Source organism: Acanthochromis polyacanthus, chromosome 11, assembly GCF_021347895.1.
Source record: "Acanthochromis polyacanthus isolate Apoly-LR-REF ecotype Palm Island chromosome 11, KAUST_Apoly_ChrSc, whole genome shotgun sequence".
Lineage (NCBI taxonomy): Eukaryota > Metazoa > Chordata > Actinopteri > Pomacentridae > Acanthochromis > Acanthochromis polyacanthus.
The window spans coordinates 29,329,567-29,350,790 of record NC_067123.1 but is presented as its reverse complement, the minus strand read 5'-3'; the positions used below and the strand labels follow the sequence as shown (position 1 = coordinate 29,350,790).

At 41.9% G+C, this 21,224-nt stretch overlaps 2 protein-coding genes across 4 annotated transcripts in view; one reads left to right on the top strand and one right to left on the bottom strand.

The window, feature by feature from the left end:
• Positions 1-1,217, top strand: part of ccn4a (cellular communication network factor 4a) — a 34,770-nt gene extending 33,553 nt beyond the window's left edge. For both annotated transcript variants that reach the window (XM_022202830.2, XM_051955316.1), the window contains one exon: positions 62-1,217. In XM_022202830.2, the coding sequence (XP_022058522.2) occupies positions 62-361 (300 nt within the window). In that variant the 3' untranslated portion in view covers positions 362-1,217. The remainder of the gene's footprint in view (positions 1-61) is intronic.
• On the bottom strand, positions 874-14,350 carry ndrg1a (N-myc downstream regulated 1a). Of its 2 annotated transcripts, XM_022202829.2 has the most exons (16): positions 14,206-14,350; positions 10,047-10,121; positions 9,402-9,437; positions 6,762-6,867; positions 6,280-6,400; positions 5,918-5,980; positions 5,755-5,815; positions 5,022-5,108; positions 4,876-4,932; positions 4,668-4,771; positions 4,528-4,584; positions 4,382-4,433; positions 3,972-4,019; positions 3,494-3,529; positions 3,063-3,114; positions 874-2,467 (listed from the first exon to the last, which is right to left on the bottom strand). In XM_022202829.2, exons 2-16 carry the CDS (start codon positions 10,101-10,103, stop codon positions 2,190-2,192), a joined length of 1,215 nt encoding a protein of 404 aa, XP_022058521.1. In that variant the 5' UTR covers positions 10,104-10,121; positions 14,206-14,350; the 3' UTR covers positions 874-2,189. The 2 variants fall into 2 exon arrangements, with proteins under 2 accessions (XP_022058521.1, XP_051811275.1); XM_051955315.1 differs by lacking the exons at positions 9,402-9,437; positions 10,047-10,121; positions 14,206-14,350 and adding an exon at positions 7,393-7,552.
• Between the last annotated feature and the right edge of the window lie 6,874 nt (positions 14,351-21,224).

The following is a 21,224-nucleotide window of genomic DNA, read 5'->3' as shown; positions in this document are numbered from 1 at the left end:
AACAATAAAACTGATATTACCTCAGTGTTCCCAGACTTCAAAACATCTTTTCCTTCCTCAGCCTGGAAAGAAATGTCTGAACATCTACAGGGAAGATCAGCCCTCCAACCTCACCATCTCCGGCTGCACCAGCAAGAAGCAGTACAGGCCCAAATACTGTGGAGTCTGCACTGACGAGCGCTGCTGCATCCCGTACAAGTCCAAGACCATCGACGTGGAGTTCGAGTGCCCTAACGGGACGGGATTCACCTGGAAGATGATGTGGGTTCAAGCCTGCTTCTGCAACCTCAGCTGCAAAAACCCTAATGACATCTTTGCCGAGTTGGAGAGTTACTATGGTTACCCCGAGGTCGTGAACTAAGAAGTGACGTGTCTGTTGTGCTCTCTGCTTGGAGGAACAACCTCGCTTTATCCCCCCCCCCCCGACTTCTTTTTCTTCTCTCCCCCCTCCCAACTTCTGTTTCTTATGCAGTGTTTTGTATTTGTAATGAGTGTGATCATGTACAAGGGATTTTCTTACGGTCTTTTTTCCTATTGGAAAAATCTGTAAATATGAAATATATACGTCTCCAGAATGGATTCATAGAGCATGGGGGGCATTCTGAAGAACTCTTGTAAATGAAAATATTCAACAGAGCATGTGAAATATTGAAGGTTTAATTTATTTATGTGGCTTTTTTTCATATGTAATAGCATATCTGTCATTCTTGGGACGCCAGTCTTTGAACTCACAAGTCTAACTAGATAATACTTGTGGATAGTTTCTTATGCATTTTGTTTAAAAAAAAAATGGAGATGGAGTAAGATACCAAAGATGAAGCCTTATTTTTAAGACTCCATTACCAAATAAGCAAGAATGACAATCAGGGAAGATCTGTTACAAGTTTTTTATTGTCATTTTTTTAATAAATACAAACTGTTATGTCATTTTAATGCTTTTCTACAGCATTAGACGGTTGTGCATCGCATCTTTACAAAGCTGTGTATGTGTTCTACAAAGTAAAATACAGGAGTAGACGGTGTCGGGTAAGTTCTATGGCTATCCTCATGTTAACATGTGGACCTCTATCTCTTCACTCACCCAGAAAAAAATAAATCCACAACCACATAGGAGCATCGCTTCTATAAAGTGAACAATTCCATGGCACATCTTTGTTCCTTTGTGCTTGATTGCATAGAAATCATCATTTAACAAAAAAAAAAAAAAAAAAGGAAACTTTTTTGTCTGAAGCCATGATCTATTAATAAAGCATACAATGTTAAAGCTTTCAGATTTGTATTTCAGATTCTTGATTACAGATGAAGCATAGTCTCAATGGAATCTACTAACATTGATCACTTTATTCCTGAAATGATAGATTAAAATCGGATTTCATCTGTGAGCCGATATAGAAAATCGTTTCACTAACAGACAAACTCGAGGAAAATGGAATCAAGATGCAGGATAAAACAATATTATCAGTTGTATATATATATATGATATACTTGAAGTTTGTCCCTTAATTTTCAAAGTTACATACGTAATTTGAGGCAAACAGCCATTTTTTTTTAAATTTATCCTAGTGCCTCCCCATTCTCTTTCCACATCTACAAATCTGCTCCTACGTACAAACGACAACACTTCGGACATGGAGAAAGAAAAAAAAAGAATAAATGATCAGACAATTACAGTAAGAACAGAAAAACAGACATTTAGAGTCAGGTATGTATGAGAAAGCTGTGTCAATACGGTAAAAATGGATAAAAACACGACGGGAGAACGCTGAGGTGGAAATTAATTTGTTATTATGTATAAGAGATACATTACAAGCTGGTGTACTCGTAGCCACAGCTTTCTCCGACATTCTCTGCTTCGGTGTCCCCAAGTGCTGCATTGTCTCTAATTACACTCTCACCTAAATACCTGAAACATTTTCTGTTCAGATGTAGTTTGAATCCCTCAAGATGACAAATCACGCAGACAGTTGACCTTCACCTCCTACTCAGTAAGACATATTTTCAAATTGGGGCATCTCAGCTGCACTGAATAGTGTGCAGGTGAGTGTCCATTGTGCGTTTTTACAACTCCAGGTCTGCAATCTTTAGTGTCTTTCTCTAAGAATGAATTAGAGACAGCGCAGCACAAACCGAAGGGACTTTGAGTGGTTTTTGGAGGGGCTGGAGGAGTTGTCTGGCAAATGGAGGGTCACTTAGCAGGACACTTCAGTGGACTTGGGAACAGCTTGGTCCACGCTGTTGTTGGCCGTGCCGTCCGTGGAGGCGTCCGTGTGGGGGCGGGCGTGCTGGGCATGCTGGGCGTGCTGAGCGTCGGCCGTGTGGCTGCGGCTGCGGCTGCCCTCGTTGGTGTGCGAGCGGGAGCGGTTTCCCTCGCTGGTGTGGGAGCGGGAGCGGTTGCCCTCGAAGGAGGTGACGCTGGAGCCGGAGGCAGTGCGGGAGCGGGCCAGACGGGTCATGCTGGCAGAGGGCACTGAGGGAAGAGGAGGAAGAACAGTTTTGAGCGTTTTCATTTCATGCAACTCTATTCGTTTCCTTTAAACTGCAACTTTAAAGAAGGGAATGTTGCACTATAAGTCACTATAATAATCCAACAGCTAGAGGTAGCAGTCATTTTGCAGATAAATGTTTTTAAAAACCCATTATGAGGGACAAAATATTCAATTTTACATATGAATGTATCAGTAATTATCAAATGGTTACTTTTACTTTAAGCGTATATTATTCCATGTAAAAAAATCTAAACACTTCATCCTCGAATGTTCTGAGTGCACTCTGTACTACATTTAATATTTAAACCATCACTAGACTGAGTACAAGCTGCATGAAAAATAAATACATGAGACATTTACAGCATTTTCTAACACTAACTCAATACCCTCATCTCACCACAAGGTGGCAGAAAACTCATCTTCAACAGTGTAAAGTCCACAAACACTTACAGTACCATGCATTGCTACAGTGCAAGATTAAGAAAATTATCTGTTGTCAAAGGCAAATTTAACCTTAACGTACTCAAGCACAGCGCTGCAGACAAAGTAATAAAACTGAGCATCTTGAACACTTACTGTATCCCATGCCCTGAATGAAGTACTTGAAAGCTTCCGTCAGTTTGGCAGGCTGCAGAGGAAAAAAAAAAAAACAAAAAACGCAAAGATACAGATAATCAGACCTCTTATCATTAATTATCACACTTGTTTACATAACACTGAAACTCGGCCTCTCTCTCATCCAGTAGCTCTCTGCCCTGGATCTGAGATATGACAGCTGCTACGAGCAGGTGCTGTGCAACACGGAGGATTACAACCTGACAACTGTGGTCCATGTCTGCTACTTGTTAATGCTCTTATGTGCTACCTTCTTACGCTATCTACCCCCTCCACCTGATCCTCTGTGCAGATTATCTGGCCCTGTCCAGCCTGCTCTACAACATTAATGCCTCCCAGAGCTTGTTTTTTTTTCCCCCTCTTTTCTCTTACACACAAACAGATATACACACCTGGTCAACCTGGGGCATGCCGCCACAGTCAGCCATCTGGAGAAAGGAGGGAAAACACAAAAGAGGCCATTAGAGTTTAGCATGTTGTACATTTGCACGACAGTGGACACAAGCCATTGCCCCCCATTATGTTCAGCATGCCCCATTTGAACACAACACCTTGTCCCTGCTGCCTCCAATCAGTGTTCCTCTAGACCCTGAACACTTAACCCCAATAAATGGCACCCATTGTGAGTTCAACGGCCATTTGCTTTGGCTTGTGGATCGTTAAAGGTTGCCATAGGCCAACGTAAGTAGGTCAGTCACAGCACGTCGCCTGTGAGGACGCATTCAGCTGTCATACAGCCAGTTAATAAGTCACCAGGTAAATGCTGAGCCACTGGAATCTTATCCACTGACGCGTTTCCATCAAGGCTATTATAATCTGAATCAGAATATGGGACAGGAGGTGGGACAGGGGCAGAAACGGTTCACTCACCTTGAGCAGTGTAGTCTTTGTTGGGTCCAGCTTGGTGTTGCATTCAACCTGTAGGTACAATTCAAAGACATCTATTAAGTAAAACCTCTTATGATGTGTGGCCATATTGCATTCAACTTAAAAGGTAATAAATACAAACCAGTAAAGCTCTTTGGGAGATTTGGGTCAACAGTCACTCAAATCTCTCAACTTTAACAGATTAAAACCCCTCTGCATCACTAGATTTTTGTTCCTAAAACTGTCCTTGCATAAGACATGTTGTCCTCATGCGTTTAATCTTGCATATCTCTTGGGCTTAAACAGACGACTGAAGCGAATGGAAAACACGTCCAGGGCAAGTTAACTGTGCTAACGGTGGTGGGAAGTCTATTCATTAGCATTAGAGACTCATTTTAAAAGGCTCAACTCACCACAGCCTCCACAGCAGGAGAACTGTCGCCAACCACCAGCAGAGAAGGGCACCTGGAGAAAAGAACGGCGGAAATTCAATGTTGATCAAACATTAGAAATTATATTATCATTTGAAATAAAGTGATGCACCTCGATGACAACTTACTTGAGGGTTCTGACGTGGCTTCCAGGGACCGGTCTCTCGATTTCCAAATCCCTTCGACTGTAAAGAGACACCACAGTTAACGCATCAGAAATCTTAAACAAATCCTACTTTCACTTTATGTTAGCTTTTGTTGTGGTTACCTTTCATAGGACTTGACAAAGAGATGCAGGTTAAACTGGTTCATGTCATTGATGATGTGGTGGCGGTATGTCGCAATTAAGTCCTGGTTGTGGTGGATCTCCTCCTGCAGGGATTAAAGCAAAAATCATTTAGCTCAACAGGACCTGAAAAATACTAGAAACTTAGCTCCAATTTACAGAGTTAGTAAATTTAGATTTAAATCTGTACCTTTCCAAAGAGGTGGGTGATGATCATGTCCGGCATGGCGTGGGTCCAGCCGCTGATCTAAAATCAGACAGAAAAATCAGATTGAAACTTTAATGCAACGTATGAAGCTATTAGTTAGGTTTCTGGTAATGTGGATTTGTTGTTACCTTGTGTGCTGCCCAGTCCATCCATCCCTCAGCACATGGGTTGATGTTGATGAGCAACAGGCCCTCCATCATGTTTGGATAGTCCAGCTAAAACACATGAAGCATGGCATTTATTTTTGTTGTTTCTTACTGTAAAACACTATAAAATGCTGCACATGGATAAATTAATGTAAAAAAATTTATATATAGGTGCTCTTCATTGTGGTCGTCACTGTTTTGGGTATTTTAGAGTCTTTACTGCTCTCAGACCATTTCAAGGTGACATTTAAATTGCTGGATGAAATTTAGCACGACTGCATCTGCTTACTTGTGACTGATGGATTTTGTACTCATATTTGGTGCAAGTCTTGGTCAGGATAGATGTTAAATCTAAATGTCCTCAGTTTGAAAGAGGAATTCCCTGTTAAATGAATGTTAAATAAAATGTACTGTGCCACAATATACAATAATGTAGTCTTGGCTGCAGAGAAGGCTGCTGCAAGGAGTTAAAATTTGCGTCTCTGTCAGCCTTGTGCCAACACGGCGAGACTTCCTATTGAGCACAGTGTTCGTGTTGAGCTGATCTAGTACATTCCTGAGGCTTTCGTGGCTCAGCAGGCTCAAGCAATAAGCAGGGCTATATTGCCAAAATCAGCGAAAAAAAGCAGCAGCACATTAGCTGGCTCTGCTAATCCCAGATTGATTAAAACTCAAATTATGAGGCGTGATTATGAAGCAAGGGGGGTGAACTTACAGCAAACCTGGTCAGAATGTAGGCCCCGGCTCCGATGCCCATTCCGATAACACTCTTCAGGCTGGTGAGCACAAAGATACAAGAATACTGTTAGAACAACCGGTTAGAAAAGATCTTAAATGTGAAAGTGAGCTGTTGGGGTGAAAACTGCAGCTCAACTTACCCAAAGTGCTTCAGCACCAGTGGAAGAGTCTCAGCCAGCTGGTCCATAGATGGGTACTCATATCTGGGGAACAAACACCCTGTTGTTACAAACCAATAAAATCCACTATCTAATCACATGTATAATTGCTCCTTATTGCCATCAGCATATATCGGTTTTCACAGTGTTCAGGTAGCGCTGAAGTGAGGCAAAGTCCCGCCATCAAAGCAGAGATTAGGGAACAAGATAAACACTGTCCCCACTACACACTCGTCAAATTAGGTCGCCTTAAGTACATGCACAGTGATCTACCTGTTAAGTCCAAAGTTGCAGACTACTTAACATATATCTAATGTGTGTTTGGGACAGTGGGCTTGGCTCACCCAGTGGAAAAAGTGTTAGCTCCCTCATGCTGTCCCAGGGCGTCAACATGACACACAGCAAAGTGGTGCATGATTTCTGACATGTCCTCATGGTTGAAGAGCGTGTCCCAGCAGGTTTTGTCTGGATAACAGGAAGAAAAAAAGGGAACAAACAGAAGGAGGAGGAGGTGGATGAGTGATCGCTGACTGAGGGGAAGAAAAGACCTCTAATAACCTGAAAAACCTGAAAATATGTGCAAGACTTGGAGGGTTTATCTAGAACATGCAGATGTTCCCTCCCTATGACAGATTTACCTCTCTCATAAAAATCTGTCTGTAACACTGGAGGAGTTTAGATAGTGTAATGTAAGGGACATAACAGTATAAAGTTAACTTGATGAACTTAATCACATGTTGTACGGTAATTCAAAACACCCCAGGCTTGAAGAACAACAACAACAGATGTTTCGCCTTGACTGAGCTGAACAAGGAGCCAAGCTTACGGTTCAGTCCAATGTCATGGAAGGTGAGGATGACTGGCCTGTCACCCTTGGGAACCCCCTTCATCGTACAGTGAAGTCTTCCATGAGGAGTCTCCACATCGTGCTCCTATAGACGCAAAACAATGTCCAAGCTTATGAAAGAAGTATGTGGATTTAAATTATGTGAAAAGGCTGTTAAAATACATTGAGGAACTCATTTTTTAATTTCTAAATGATGAAGTATGGTGCACCCCAGACAGCAGACATCAAAAAATAGTACATTTATCATCATTACTAAACACAGAGCATCTTCTTTCATGCACTCAGCACTAATTCCTTCACGCAATGCTTCATCATTGCCTTGTCCAGTTGACGTTTTTTTTTTCCGTCATCAAAATTCGAAGCCGGTTGGCTTAATTTTTAAACCAACTTCAAAGCTGCATTTCGAAGATTGCCCCCTCATTAAACTCTAATCCCTTCTTCCCAATGAGCCAGAAAGCATAAACAACATTAAACTCTCTCCATTGTTGCACCTTTTCAACAGCAGAAGCAACAAGGGGCAGAAACCCCCGTCCAGCAGCCAGCAAAACCCTGCAAATCCACTTGAAATTATTCAGCGGAAACATTTCAATAAAGCCTTCAGTCTACTCACAGAGACTTCAATCTCATCCACAATCATTTCCACATCAGGATCCTCCAAAACCATGTTTGCAGAAGACGTGTTGAATGCCGCTCGCTACCAAAAACTGCAGTCAGTGGTGGCTCCCTGAGCTATAGATCCAACGGCTGGCAAGCCTCTGAAGTTGCTGAGCCCTGCACCACAAGCTTCATTTATACCCCCACTGCTTACCACTTGGCCTAAGCTGCCAGGCTCCCATGGTGCCTTGCAGGCTGGTCAAAACAAGCTAATTCTAGATAAGGATATCCCTAAATTGGATCAGCCAATGTCAGATACAGGGGCATGAGCTACTGAATTAACGTGATGAGTAAAGCAGGCACGTGTGATCAGCGGGAAAACATGCTGAATGAATGACTGAGGGCAAGACGGCAGCCATTGTTTAGAAATATCTGGAGAAAACATTTGATAAAATAAGAAACATACAATGTCTCTCCAGACTGGAAATCACGAAAAAAAATACTGTTTGACAGAACGATCCCTATGTTATAAACAATTCAATAGGCCTTTGTAAATTGAGGCAAAATAGACCTCTGTTACAGCATTTAAGCTGAAACAATTTAAATTCTTGATTTTCAAGACTTTGAAAATGTGTTTACAGTTTCAAATATTGCCCAAAATTGAGCAAAAAAGTTCAGAGTCCAAAGATTAATCTTTTTGCCTTAGAACGCAACTTCCCAGCTAAAAGTGTTGCCCCTAAATGTATGCTGTAACACAATCAGAAATGTCTATATTTTCATCAAAATAGATTTTTTTTCTGTCAAGATTTAACTATTAAATTAAAAAAAAAAACAGAAGCTGTCCAACAGTGACCTGACCTGGAGGTGCAGAGTACAAATTGACCTACTAGGTGGTTTGGATGCCAAACCAGTTCTGACTGCATGGGATCTTCTTTGGAGGAACATCCAAGGAAGCATCCAACCTGTTTACTAGACGAACTGTACGGGACTCACTATACGTCACTCCTCCCTCCCTCTACTGTGGCAGGGCACCGCAGGGCACGTAGGCTACTCAGGTGGGATAATCCTACAACGCAGCATGTATGTGTGTGTAAGTGTACTTCCATTTGTGTTTGTCCATGAAAGTCAAAGTGGAGGAAAACACGGCATTTGCGTGCCAGTGGTTGAACATAAAAAGTCACCATTGTCACCCTAGACTAATCTGTTGTCATCAGTTTTTGAAGGCTTAGCTGCTACAGAACACTTGACTTGTGTACCTCAGGTCAGGGTCTCACCACAAAAAAAACAGCTATTTGATGGATACAAAGACCTTGATAAAACATCCCTCCCCAATAATTGCCAGAGTAGAACACCTGCACCCTCACACACACTAGATTAATTACATTTTTAAGAGCCACAGAACATGTACTTCTTAATGGCCTCACCCCAATGAGCCTTGTTCTGCTGGCAGGCTCTCTAAAGAAAAGTTTTTTCATCCGAATGTCAATAAGAGCTTGCTCAACAGAAATTTTCCAGTCATACTGTCATGTTGCATAGTCTACACCTTTACTACATGGAATGCTTTAAGGTTACTTAGTAGAATTTGCGCCATAATAAAGTAAAACTGATTTGAATCAGTAGGAACCAATACACTACACTTTTTGTGTGCATGTTCTACAGAGCAAAAGCGAAACTGCTGATTCTCTGCATCATCATACAAATCCAGTCCGACATGCGTTTCATCATCACTGAGCATCTGACCGAATTAGTGGAGCCCTGATTAGATTTTTACCCTAATAAAATCACAACAGATGAAAGATCTTCACCAAGATACATGAAACACTGCAGCAGCTCTGTTGACCAGTGCCTGAGTATATCTATTTGTCGGCCACTAGATGGTAGTAAATATAGCAAACACTGTAAAAGCGTGTGTGCATACAGTCAACATCTGGAACCATTTGTTAACGCCAGCTGATTATACAAAGTTTACAATATGACGGGAATAAAAAAAAATGCAGGATGTAGATCTTGTGTCTGCAAACATACCTTGACTACAAGCTGCTGTACAGCCTCTCGCAAGCCCTGAAAGGAGAGAACAGAGTCATGAAAAAAAACAAAAAAACTGATGCAGTTACAGTGCAAGACGCCATAATCAAATATCCTGAGGGCGCCATCATCCTGTTGAATGTTTTTTTTTTTTGCATCAACACGAGTACAATTTCAACTATACAACTCCATGATTGTAGACAAAGAATCAATAACTGAAGAATATTCTCTGTAGTAGCTACAGAATTGTAAAAGCGCTGTGTCAGTGAATTATTTAAGGTACTTAATTCACATAACTGTCTATTTTGCTCCAGAAACAGCTTATTGTGTGCCTTCAGGCTTTAAAGACTTACAACACCTAAAACAATATCATTACTCACAGGTTGATTTAAATATACTTTGTATTTTCCTTAGAAAATATCACTTGTATTGCACTTCAGACCCTGAAGTTTTTGGACACCAATATACGACACAGACATATAAGGAATTAATACTGAGTGGGTAAAGCTGAAATATGTACTCATTCTGATTAGCAACAATCAACCAGAGGGACAAACGACAATCTAGTGCCGACACTTGAACAGGTCAAAACACAATTTCGGACAATTATTTTGAATTGGACTTGGGGCTTGTCAGCATACATACCGGCAGTTCCCTGTCAACCAGCAGGGGTTTGGACTCAACAACCTGGATGTCGTCCATTTCAAAGAGGTGCAGAGCCTGAGTATCAAAGAGAGATCAGAATAATCAGTGAGTAGCTGTTTTTACACAAGAATGGGATGTTCAGAGCTTTTTAAAAGCACGATGGCCGTGTAAAAGTAAGTAAAGGCATGTTAAGAGAATGTCTTGAACAGAAGGTTTGGGTCAACATTTGACTTTGTCAAACTGCAGTAAAGTAGTGAGTGTGTTCTTTACATTTACTAAATGCTTTTACTTTTTCCACTGGTCCCACGCCTCTTTTTAAAAGCAAGTATTGGCAGACTTTGAGACGCTCAGACCATAAAATGATAGACTGCTTTAAGGTTGGGGTGGGTGTGTTTCTTATCTGTACAAAGTCAAAGAGACCATTACTTTATGTGAACTGTTGTATCCCAGTACACACACACAAAGGTGTACATGAACAGGCTTGCAGCTGTGATTTGCACCAACATGCGCATCACATATAAGGACACACCCGAGAACAGCCCATATCAGAGACGAATACGCCGTCTGAAAAGGACACACAATTTGATAAACTGGGTACGCAGGCAGCCAACGCACAAAAGGGAGGTCTAATGGAGAGAAAAAGAGGAATTATGATTTCTGAGTAATTTGCATGCTGCTGAAACATGCAGAAAAATACTCTTACATCAGCTTCACATTTACTTTGAAGGGAGTGGATTATTAACAAAGCTGAAGCAGTCCCTCCCTGATATTAGTCTCAAGAATGGGCAAGTATTTAAAAAAAAAAAAAACGAACACTAAAGTCCTGTTCAAACAGAACAGTAAGAAGAAGCGATACACAGACAAAAAGACTGGAAAGGCAGAGAAAAAGGGGAAGAAGAGGGAGGGTGAAGAGAGGCCAAACTGTGTGGCTCATGATGCTGTGTTGGAGTGGAGCAGGCAAGCTGCGACTCTGCATGCAAATGAAATTAGCCAGTTAAAGAGGCCTCTTTGTCCAAATGGCCTGGTGGCTCCTGAGAGCCAGGGGTTTGCCCTCTTCTCGCCCCCAGCTGAAGGGGGGCACGACAGACTAAGACACACATCCATATACAGGAAGCAACTGACACTCTGGTTCCCATCAAAACATCCCAGCTTCTTTTCAGCTCGACGCTGGCTTCCTAGCTCTGTGCATTCTGCCACTTCCCTCAGTTTGTTTTGGTTTCTGCTTGGATGCAGTCACTATGTTTGCTCTTTTCCAGGCTCCCACAATGCATTTTGTGCTCCCCGTCTTTCTGTTTGTCTTTGTGTACAAAAAATCAATCAACCTTCAGGGCTGCAGAGAGGCCGTCAGAGCTGGGTGGTAATGTAGAGACAGTGATTCATTCTGTTTCAAATATGGTTGCCCAGCAGAATACACCCTAGACACACACACACGCACGCACACACACGCACACACACGCACACACACACGCACACACACGCACACACACGCACACGCTCTTCTGACTGGGAGACCAGTGCCAGCCAGATCTCACAATAGCGCAGAGGAAGAGGAGTATCAAACAACAGATTCATTTGTCTGCTGTGGCCTTCTGAAACATGGCCACCAGTGCACTGCAGGATCTTTGTTGAGGAGGGCAAGAGATCAGCCCCCGCTGAGATTCCACAGCCATGTGAGAGAAGGCATGTTTGTGATCATCACAGTGCTGAAAGAAGGCCATTTTAGCTCAGAAAATCTGAAAAGCAAATCCACATGTCAACATGAGGCAAAGCTCTAAGCCTGTTTTAACTAAAACCAGAGAGTTCAGTAACTAAACTAACTTAATTCCTCTGTACTCGACTACCATCACCACCTGTTAGCATGTTGGCAGCAGAGACAGTCTGGCTGGGCAGAAGGCTGAGACAACTAGGTCACCTGCTGTTTGCACCTGTGGCGTGTGGCAGACTGTTTGCATCAGCGAGGTAATGTTTCACTTGACCAAGTGCAGCACACAGAGGGAGATGTTTTAGTTTAGCCCCACAGGTCCAAAACCCAAGCAACAAGATAGGAGTGCTGCTGCCATGACATTTCTTATGTAATGATTTCACAGATGTCAACAGACTATCATGGAAAATAAGGCAAATCTAGATAAATATAATGAAAGCCAAAAGAATAAAATAAATATCTGAAAGTCTAGTTTGCTTCTAAATGCATGAACAAATACACTAAAAAGGTGTGTGTTTTTCTCACAGGGATTTTGTGTCACGGCTGTAGCGGGGTGGGGGGGTGGGGGGGTTCTGCACACTGGTGTCATTGGCAACAGTCACACATTGTCTTTAAAACCAAGTCAAACCAGTTCTTGCATGCGGTTTCTCTATTCCAACTTTTTTTTTGAAAGATGTCAAGCTGCAGGAAAAGAAACACAAAACCACTCAGTGAAACAGCTTCGGCCTGGCAGAAGTGAGACTGCGTTATGCAACCGTGGACAGGAAACTGTGGGAGGATATACATTCGGGATGATCCAAAATATGCAGCCTGAAATCAGACGCATACCAAAGAACACTAACTCCATACTTGCTCTGTGAAATGTGGCTGGTAGGCTTTGTTGCGTTGTCACTAAATCCAGATTTGGAAGTAAACAAACACTGCATTTAAGGCCTCTACTTTACGAGATGAGAATGTGTCACTTTTTAAAGCCTTTACAAAAAGCACACTTCTCCTGATTATGTACGGATTCCTGAAAAGCAGGTTTTTTGGGGGGGAAGTTACACTTAACAGCAATATAATGTGCTTTGAGCTTCAGAGGAAAACAACAACAACAACAGCGCTAGTGCAGGACTACATAACACATTAGTGCTTGTTTACTATGGTAAATCCAGAGATATGAAACACTGCTTTAAGCCAGAACATCCAAGTTACAAAACAGCATGAGCTCAAACTCTCTCTTTGTTGAAAGAGAGGTGAGAGAGTAGCATATGTACTGATTACAATTGGACATTAAGTCTCAATTTTAGAGAGTCAGAATCAAGGCCAGGCCATCCTTCCACCATTGCCTCCATATAGTTTTTAAATCCACGAGCCTGATGCATCCATCTGCAGAAACAATGATTGCTTCCCTAATCTTTGGGAACTCGCTTAATCTGTCAAATCCCTGGTTCTGAAATATCACCACAGCAGCAGCAGCAGCAGCAGCAGGCCTGCTGGACTTAAGCTCTTCCAGACCTACATTTTCTGACTGTAAGAGATATCAAAATGTGGGTTTCTTCATGGCTACCATCAGCTGGTGAGGGGAGGTCATGATGGGGGTCTGAAGGGATCACCAGCAAGGAAAAACACCACAAGCTCTGGTTCAAGCAGCTGCTGCGGTTTATTGGTGTTCTAGTGTAACACCACAAAGCAACACATCCACTGAGATAATCTTTAACACAAGGCTGGATTTGACTGTATCTGTTAATATTTGAATTAGCCGAGACTCTAAACAAAGAAAAAAAAGCAGGTCAATGTGGAGTTTTCTTTTGATGGCAGGATGTGCTTTATATTTTTTGCAGGCTTCCATTAATACATTTTTTTTGGTTTATTTTTGTTAAAGCAACATCTTTCCATATTTTGATTCGTCCTGCTGAAGCACCACCCCGCTCCCCTCCTCCCACCCCTCATGTTTGTGTTTGTTTTCTTAATATTAGGGCTAGAAAGCAAAGAGGATTTGCTATGCAACTACTTCCCTAATAATATTTGCGACATTTAGACATTAAAGCTTAGTGTTTTCTGCGTGTGTGCGTGCCTTCGGTGCCACGTGTGAAAAGCATGTCGAGCTATGGCTGAGAAGCTCCAGCTACCTGTGTGCTTGCTGCACAGATAAGTGCCACTCCTTGCCATCAACTGCACGCGTATTTCCAAAACATGATTCAAAGTGTGATAAAAGGAGTCTCCAAAACGCATTTTACGCACGAAATTACGCACAGTCTGCATGTGCTTCCTAAACGCACAAAGTGGAAAAGCAATGCACTTCTTATTAATGTTGCAGTTGAATAACATTTCTGTCAACATTTTTGCTGTTTTCAGTGCCAAACAGCAACAACGTGTTCAGACCTGCTGAGAAAGCGACTAGGAAGTAAGCGCGCAGTTCTCTATAAAATAATGAAAATTTGGGGGGAAAGTTTGCTATTTGGAGCAGAAACCTACCTGTTGCTTTAACTGCTGATTGTCCGGAGACGAACACTTCCCAAAAAAGTCCACAAAACTTCAGCCTTTTTTCTTTCAAACTGCGCAAATTGCCGCTTTAGCTTTGCTTTGTTTATAACGTGTAGCACAAAGGCGGATGTATGAGGGAGTTTTATAAAGCCTGGGGGCGCGCAGCCCAGCCCACTTTCCCCACTGCTGTCTCGATTGGGCAACAGCAGCTGTGGGGCTTGATAACGCAGCTTTTTTTCTCCACCTTTAGTCTTTCCAGCGGTTGCATGATGAGAAAGCTGACTCTCGTGGCTAAAAAAAATCTTTAAAACTCAGCTCCCACTTTGTTTATCTCTGATAATATACATTTTTGCGTTCCTGATTTTTTTTTATATGGAGTTGTTTTGCCAAAAGGGCGCTGACAAAATGCTTAATTGAATGTATAGCCTATTAGATTAAATTGCTACCTTACTCCCCTTTGTGGACATTGTCACAGTGTCATCATTACACCTTATGGACTGTCACATTAGACACTTTCATGGTTGTCTAACAGGGTGTGGACAAGGATCCTGGCATGGATGTTGTCTTTTTCACGCCACTCCACTCTGAGGACTTTAACGTAGAGTATTTTCACAATCTTGATATCAGCTTACTCTTTGAAGATGTGTTTAAACTGTGGCTGTACGAGGCTGAGGACTAGGAATGCGGCCAGGCCTGCAACCTTGATTGGAGGCCAAGAGGAGATAAGTCTGTACAAAGGGAAGCCCTTCCCTCTCCTTGGATCACACTGGCCGCCTTTCCTTGATAGCACAATGCTATTGTCTAATCGAAGCTAGCTGGTCCAGTACAAGCAATAATCAATACCACAGCAGAGCCAGTTTGTTTCTGTGGGAGCAGCTGTACAGATGTTCTTGACCTCTTATCAGACAGAAACTTCAAACTGGTGTCTAATCTGAAGTACGTGTTGAGTGGTCTCCTGGGTGGTTCTGTTGGTTGGACTCCTTTTTACCAGATATTACATTCCATCAGTGCTTGTGTAAATGAGCAAATTCTTCTTAAGCCTGTCCCTACAGTGCAGGGCTCCTCATGGAAATTTCCACACCTGCAAGAGTGTGACTGTTACACTGTGAATCTGCCAATAAGTGCTAGTATTGGCAACGAGTGTGTGAAAGGTCCTTGTCAGGACACAATAGCCGCACTGTGGTCTTGTAATGTGAGGCCCTCAATAGGAACCCACAGACAATAGCCGCATTGGAAGGGGAAAATATAACCACTATGCTAATTTCAGATCAGTCACTTAGATTGCAAAGATGTGAGCAATACTGGTGGACACAAGTCAAACAGAATATGCATCACAAAAACACATTTTTTGTTTATATGGTGAGCATCTCTTTATTTGTGCATGCAAGGTTTTCTTTTTTAGTTCATGTCCAACTATCTCTATGAAACAATGACAGCATTTGCAAGCATGCCAGCTGCAGGAGATTTAGTGCAGCATATGTGGGTCATGGAGTGTCTCAATACTTGATAAAACCAGTGGACTTTCACCTGGCCGATCACGGTGTCAGTGGGGGTAGTTGGCAGCCTCTACAAAGCCGATAACACAGGAGCAGAGCTTCTCAGGTGTCGGCTGCAGCGCCTCACATATCTGCAGGCTTTAGGCTTGTCCTGTAAACTGGGGGTTTATAAGAAGAATGTGAAAAGATACTCATCTTTGTTCTATTTTTGTTCCTCTCCCCATCTTCATCAAACACTGATTATGTATTAATCTGATTTTAGGTCCTTATTTTGTCAGTCTTAGTGTGCAGGTTTCATTTTGTATTCTGTAAAATATAAAGGAATTGTGTAAAGTCAACTTATCTTTTCTACGTTTCTTATGAATAAATATGTGGCTTTTGCTCATTTCTAGTCAGCTGAACCTAAAACATTTAAGTTTCACCAAACAAGTTTGTGTGACGACGTGACTGCTTGATCCAACTTAAAATCTTAAGTTGTTTTCTCAAAGTCAGTCAGTCAGTTTTATACTTTTACAGCTCATAAATTTACGCTAATAATTCAACTAAAGTGCAGTTGATCACATGATTGAGGCAGCAAGGGAACTTATGCTTGAGCTCAACATGATTTACAGTGTAGCCTGTTAAGTGTGGAGGAATAAATACAGTATAAGGACATAGCATGTAAGGCATAAATAGAGTGGCTAAAACAGGCGTATCTCGCATGTGACGTTGACATTTACTAGGAACACAGAGCACATTATAACCTTGTTTTTCATTCCCTTGTTTCCTCTTGTTAGTTCTCCTTTTATAATGCAGGAGGCCGATAATCTACAACCAGTAGCACGACAAGATAAAGTCGTCTCATGCCCTCTGCATCTTCTATCTCTTGTATCATCAGGAGTCAGCGAGTCAGACAGAGCGGAAAACAAAACAGCAAAGAGAGCGTATGTCGTGCCAAAAGTCAAAGCTCATCCTGACATCATTATTATTAAAAATAACATGACTGCAGTCTGTTTCCTGACACGTTTTATCCTCAGGTTTAGTCAAAACACACGCCCTTCCCAGGTTCTTTGTGTCGGCTGAAACCGAGAGCCGCTATGATGCAATAGAGTTGTAACAGGAATGGATGATTCATACACACATGACAGGGAATGTGGTTGTAGGTCACGTAGTAAAGCGTTTGTAAATGGATGTAAATTTGTGTTCGGCGCAGAATATGTCTATGTGATGTTTCTGGTGAGGAGCAGCACATCGGTTAGGTTGTGATACTCTAAGCGTCTGCGGACTCCAGTGGTAAATCTTTACAAACTTTCAGTAAAATTAACCAAAAAAGTTGAAAAGTTAACTTCCTGAAGTTACCAGAGATCTCCAGGTAAATCATTAGAGGAAATAGTTCAATGTTAAACATGCTTGCTGAGAGTTAAATGAAAAGATCTCATCAATGCACCACATTTGAGGTTCCTGGTTTAGTGCAAAGACAGGTAATATGGGGAAATAACTGGCCTAGTTTTGTCCAAAGGTACCAAAATCCACACCTAAATTTCCAAACCAACACATTATTTCTTATTAGATAAACATCCTAGAGAGGGATCTTTTGATTGACACCATTGTGTTTTATGAATTGGTGCATCATAATTACAAGCTTCTTGTTTGTCAACAAACAAACCATAGAGTTTTATTCGGTAGTAACTTTATCAGCCGCGTTAGTTTCAGGTCTTGGTTCGGAAATTTCCCTTCAGCCTGACCTGTATTCAGTATTGATTGTCTCAATAAGGTGCGGCAACTACTATGATAAGACTGTTCTCTTTTCTCTTGATGTTGATAAGCTTGTTACTGAGTGACTAACCATGCTCGGTAAATGTTACTGATAGGGAAAAGTCATCACCGAAAAGCCTTAATAACATTGTTTGTAGGTCTGTGAGCCTCTGGGGGCCAAAGATTCAACTAACTGGGCACCAACAAGAGCTTTTACTGATCACTCTATGTCTGTAGAATAAGCGATAAAAACTCTGCATGTGCATGACAAAATCAACTTTTTTGTTGCTACGGTTGACATCACTTAATGAATGCAGTTCAGAGTCATGTACTAGAAATGTTAACCACACTGACAGTCAGCTGACACATCCTCAAAGGGGTCACACAAACAAGTCTGTGTAATTATTCTTAATCAGCAACCTCTGGCGGGTTCTATTAAAGGCAAAAGCACAAGACTATAGTAGCAAATTAAATTTTGCTCATTTGCATAACATGCTTCCTGACTGATTAAGTAGAAATCATGTACAGTGCTCTTTGAAGAACCAGTGCTTAGGATTTAAGTGGGTTCATTAGCAGAAATTGTATTCATTACTGTGTTTTCTTTCCTGTATAATCACATGTCAGTACAAATTATTTTTTGTTAGCTTAGAATGAGCAGTTCCTGTCTAAATAGGGAAGTGGTCCCACCATGGAGCCCCACCGTGTTCCTACAGAGTCCCTTTGGTGCTGCTACATCAAAGCCTTCCCCTTTGAATTAAATGTTCCTCCTCCACTGACGTTTGCAAAAAACAAAGATGTATATGTTTCTGATGAGTTTTTGGCTATTTTTAATTTCATTCTATTTTACTTTTGTTTTAAATTTTGATTTTACTTTATCCTGTTCTGATGTTTTGCACATAATTTTGTGGCTGCCTATCTATGCACAGCACTTTGGTCAACTCAGGTCATTTTAAACATGCTGTATAAATGCATTTGATTTGATATAAAGTCGAAGCTTCTCTTATTTTTCCCACTCACTTGGAAACCCGCTTTCATCACATGCTGCCCTGTTGCCAACGCCGCTGTCACAAGGTGTCCTCTGGCATCGATGCTATGTCAATATTCAATGCCATCTGATGCATAGATGTTTTTCCAGTTGAACACAGACTCGAAAGCAAGTTGGAGGGGTGAGCTCAGGACAGGACATTCACCGATGAGACCGAGGTTTGTGTTCTGTGTCATACTACTATTCTTATTTTCACTCAGTGTTTGGTTAAGTTGAGGCACCATAAATACTTAGGAAGATCACAGTTTGGGTTAAAATACACTCTTTCATAACTGAAACCGTGTTATAAGTTGAACTTCTTGCTGCCTAGAAAGGAGTGACACCAGCAGAGGACATTAGACTATGAACTCACAGATGTTTGTAGGTCCGTCAGAACAACCTGCAAGTTTAAAAATGACTCTAAGGGGTCAACAGTGGGTTCAAATGGTACACCAAAGGGTCCTAACTCTAAAGGGAGGGCTGGAACTTCACTGAGTACGTTTATATGCAGTCAGTATTCGGGTTAAGGTCAATATTCCGGTTTCTGAAACATTTGGAATAACCCGTTTACATGGATAAACAGAGTTACTCCTGTTTACATGGAGCATAATCAATTGGGATATTCCCATCCAAACCAGGACGCGCAGACAACGTCATGACGCAAATTGTGTCATTTCCGTTTCTTCTTCCTTTACCCAAAGACAAAAACAACAGCAGCAGCATCAGCAACGTGGTGGAAAATGAACTGTCCGGGGCCGATAGCAGTCACCTTTGTTTGCGCTTTGGTGCTGGTGTTGACCCAGCAGCAGTACCTCACACTATTGGGCCTCACAGTTTTAATTAATAGAAGGAGAGAACGTGAAGAAGAAATATTAAATGCGGCCGGAGCTGTGTCGTGCTTATCCACGCTACCCGTACTCAAAAGACCAAGATTCCTTTCATTTGAAACATGCGCAGAACGCAAATGAATGTTCCTTTCAACGGGGATATCCCGATGCGCGTTTATATGACGAGATATTCGGGTTAGAACAGGAGTAACCCAGGGGTCTTATTCGGGTTTTTAAAAACTGGAATATGAGCATATTCGGGTTTTTGCGGGTGTTTACATGGCCGTACGCAACCGGGTTATTGCCAATATTTCGGTTAAGAAAGGGTTTTTGACTGCATATAAACGCAGTCACTGAGAGATGCCACTACATCCAACATGTGGGTCTATTAATGGCAGTCCTAAGGGACATGGCTGAGCTGAGCACATCGTAAGAAACAAACAGTGAGCGGACTTCAGGGAATCTTTAATCCTCTCAGAGCCACAGTCACTGTTCGTCTTGTTCCCCATCACGGCTCTAATATCTTTATCACCAGCACCAAGCTTAGACGGTGTGAACATGCCAAAGCACAGTGGGTACCAATGACACAGCTAAACAAACACATAGTAGCACTCCCAGTGGGTTTGTACACCGTGCACGTGAATCACAGCAGCACAAGCTTAGGATGGGTGCGACCAAATAATCCCTCCGAGACTCTTCCAGTCTGTTACCTCCTTCCCATCCCCATTTGGTACTTTCTCATGAATATGGAAATCCCATCTAATTTCAAAGCTGTTTTTCCTTCATTCGGGCCTGGCAGCAGGAACACATTCCAGCAACAGCAGGTCAGATAAAGTAGGAAAGTGGAAACTGCACCTAACCAGCCTCTGTTTTGATTCCGGAGTGAAATAATGTGAGGTCAGGATGACAGGATGTTAGCTGGCAGGTCAGACTGCACCCCGATAGATTCATGGACGTGGATTAATGACCATTCCACAGCACTACTCAGTTCCTTCCCCTTATGGAGCCTGATGGCAGGACAAAAACACCCATTATGGGGGCGGTGTGTGTCCTGTGGCATACCGGGGGAAGACTGTGATAACAGCCCCTGCTGAGTCACAGGTGGGATTCTGTTTTTACTCAGCCTCTGTGCAGGAAAATTAGCTGGCTTTAAACAGGGGACACAGCTGTTTGGATTATTAGGTTGGGGTTAAGGGGGTGTGAGATGAAGCAGATATAAAGGATGAGTGTATTCAGTTGGTGAGAGCAGAAATCAGCAGGCAAAGTGAAACACGATGGGAATAAATGGAAAACACAGACTCAGATAAACACTGGAAATCTCCTTTGAGCCACTAGAAACACATTTGTTTCACTTTCTCTCCAAGTACGAGGTAAAAATACGGATGCAACTCTATCAATACGAAGCTACCGCCAGCACTAGCTCAACACAAAGAGTGTGAAAGTGGTGAAACTGTTCAAAGGTGACTAAATCCACCCACTGCCGCCTTTATGGCTCAGTAATCTAGTCTTGTAGGGCAGCAAGCGGAAACTTAAGAAAACAGTCTGGCACATAAACCGCACGATTACAACTCTGTGTTTTTATAGTTTTTGTAACGACTAAATAAATAAATAAATCATTGTTGTTTTTATAGCTCATATAAAACAACAACCAAGGTCAGAGAGAAACAAGATTAGTGTCAAAAATTAACCAAACAAGTTTAAATATTATAGATAAGAGCCAATAATGTTCATTGTACAATTTTACCTGACACATTTAAATGTAAAGCTTAAGCCCCTACAGTGTTATTTATTGCAAAATGTAGGCAGCTTAAGGATTAAAGTTTGGCACCTACTGTATAGCTTTATTTTCTGCTCAGTGGATTTTTTGTGTTTTACCCTCTAACAGCTTGGTATCTGAGCAGATTCATGCATTTCCCAAAGGGCCAACCC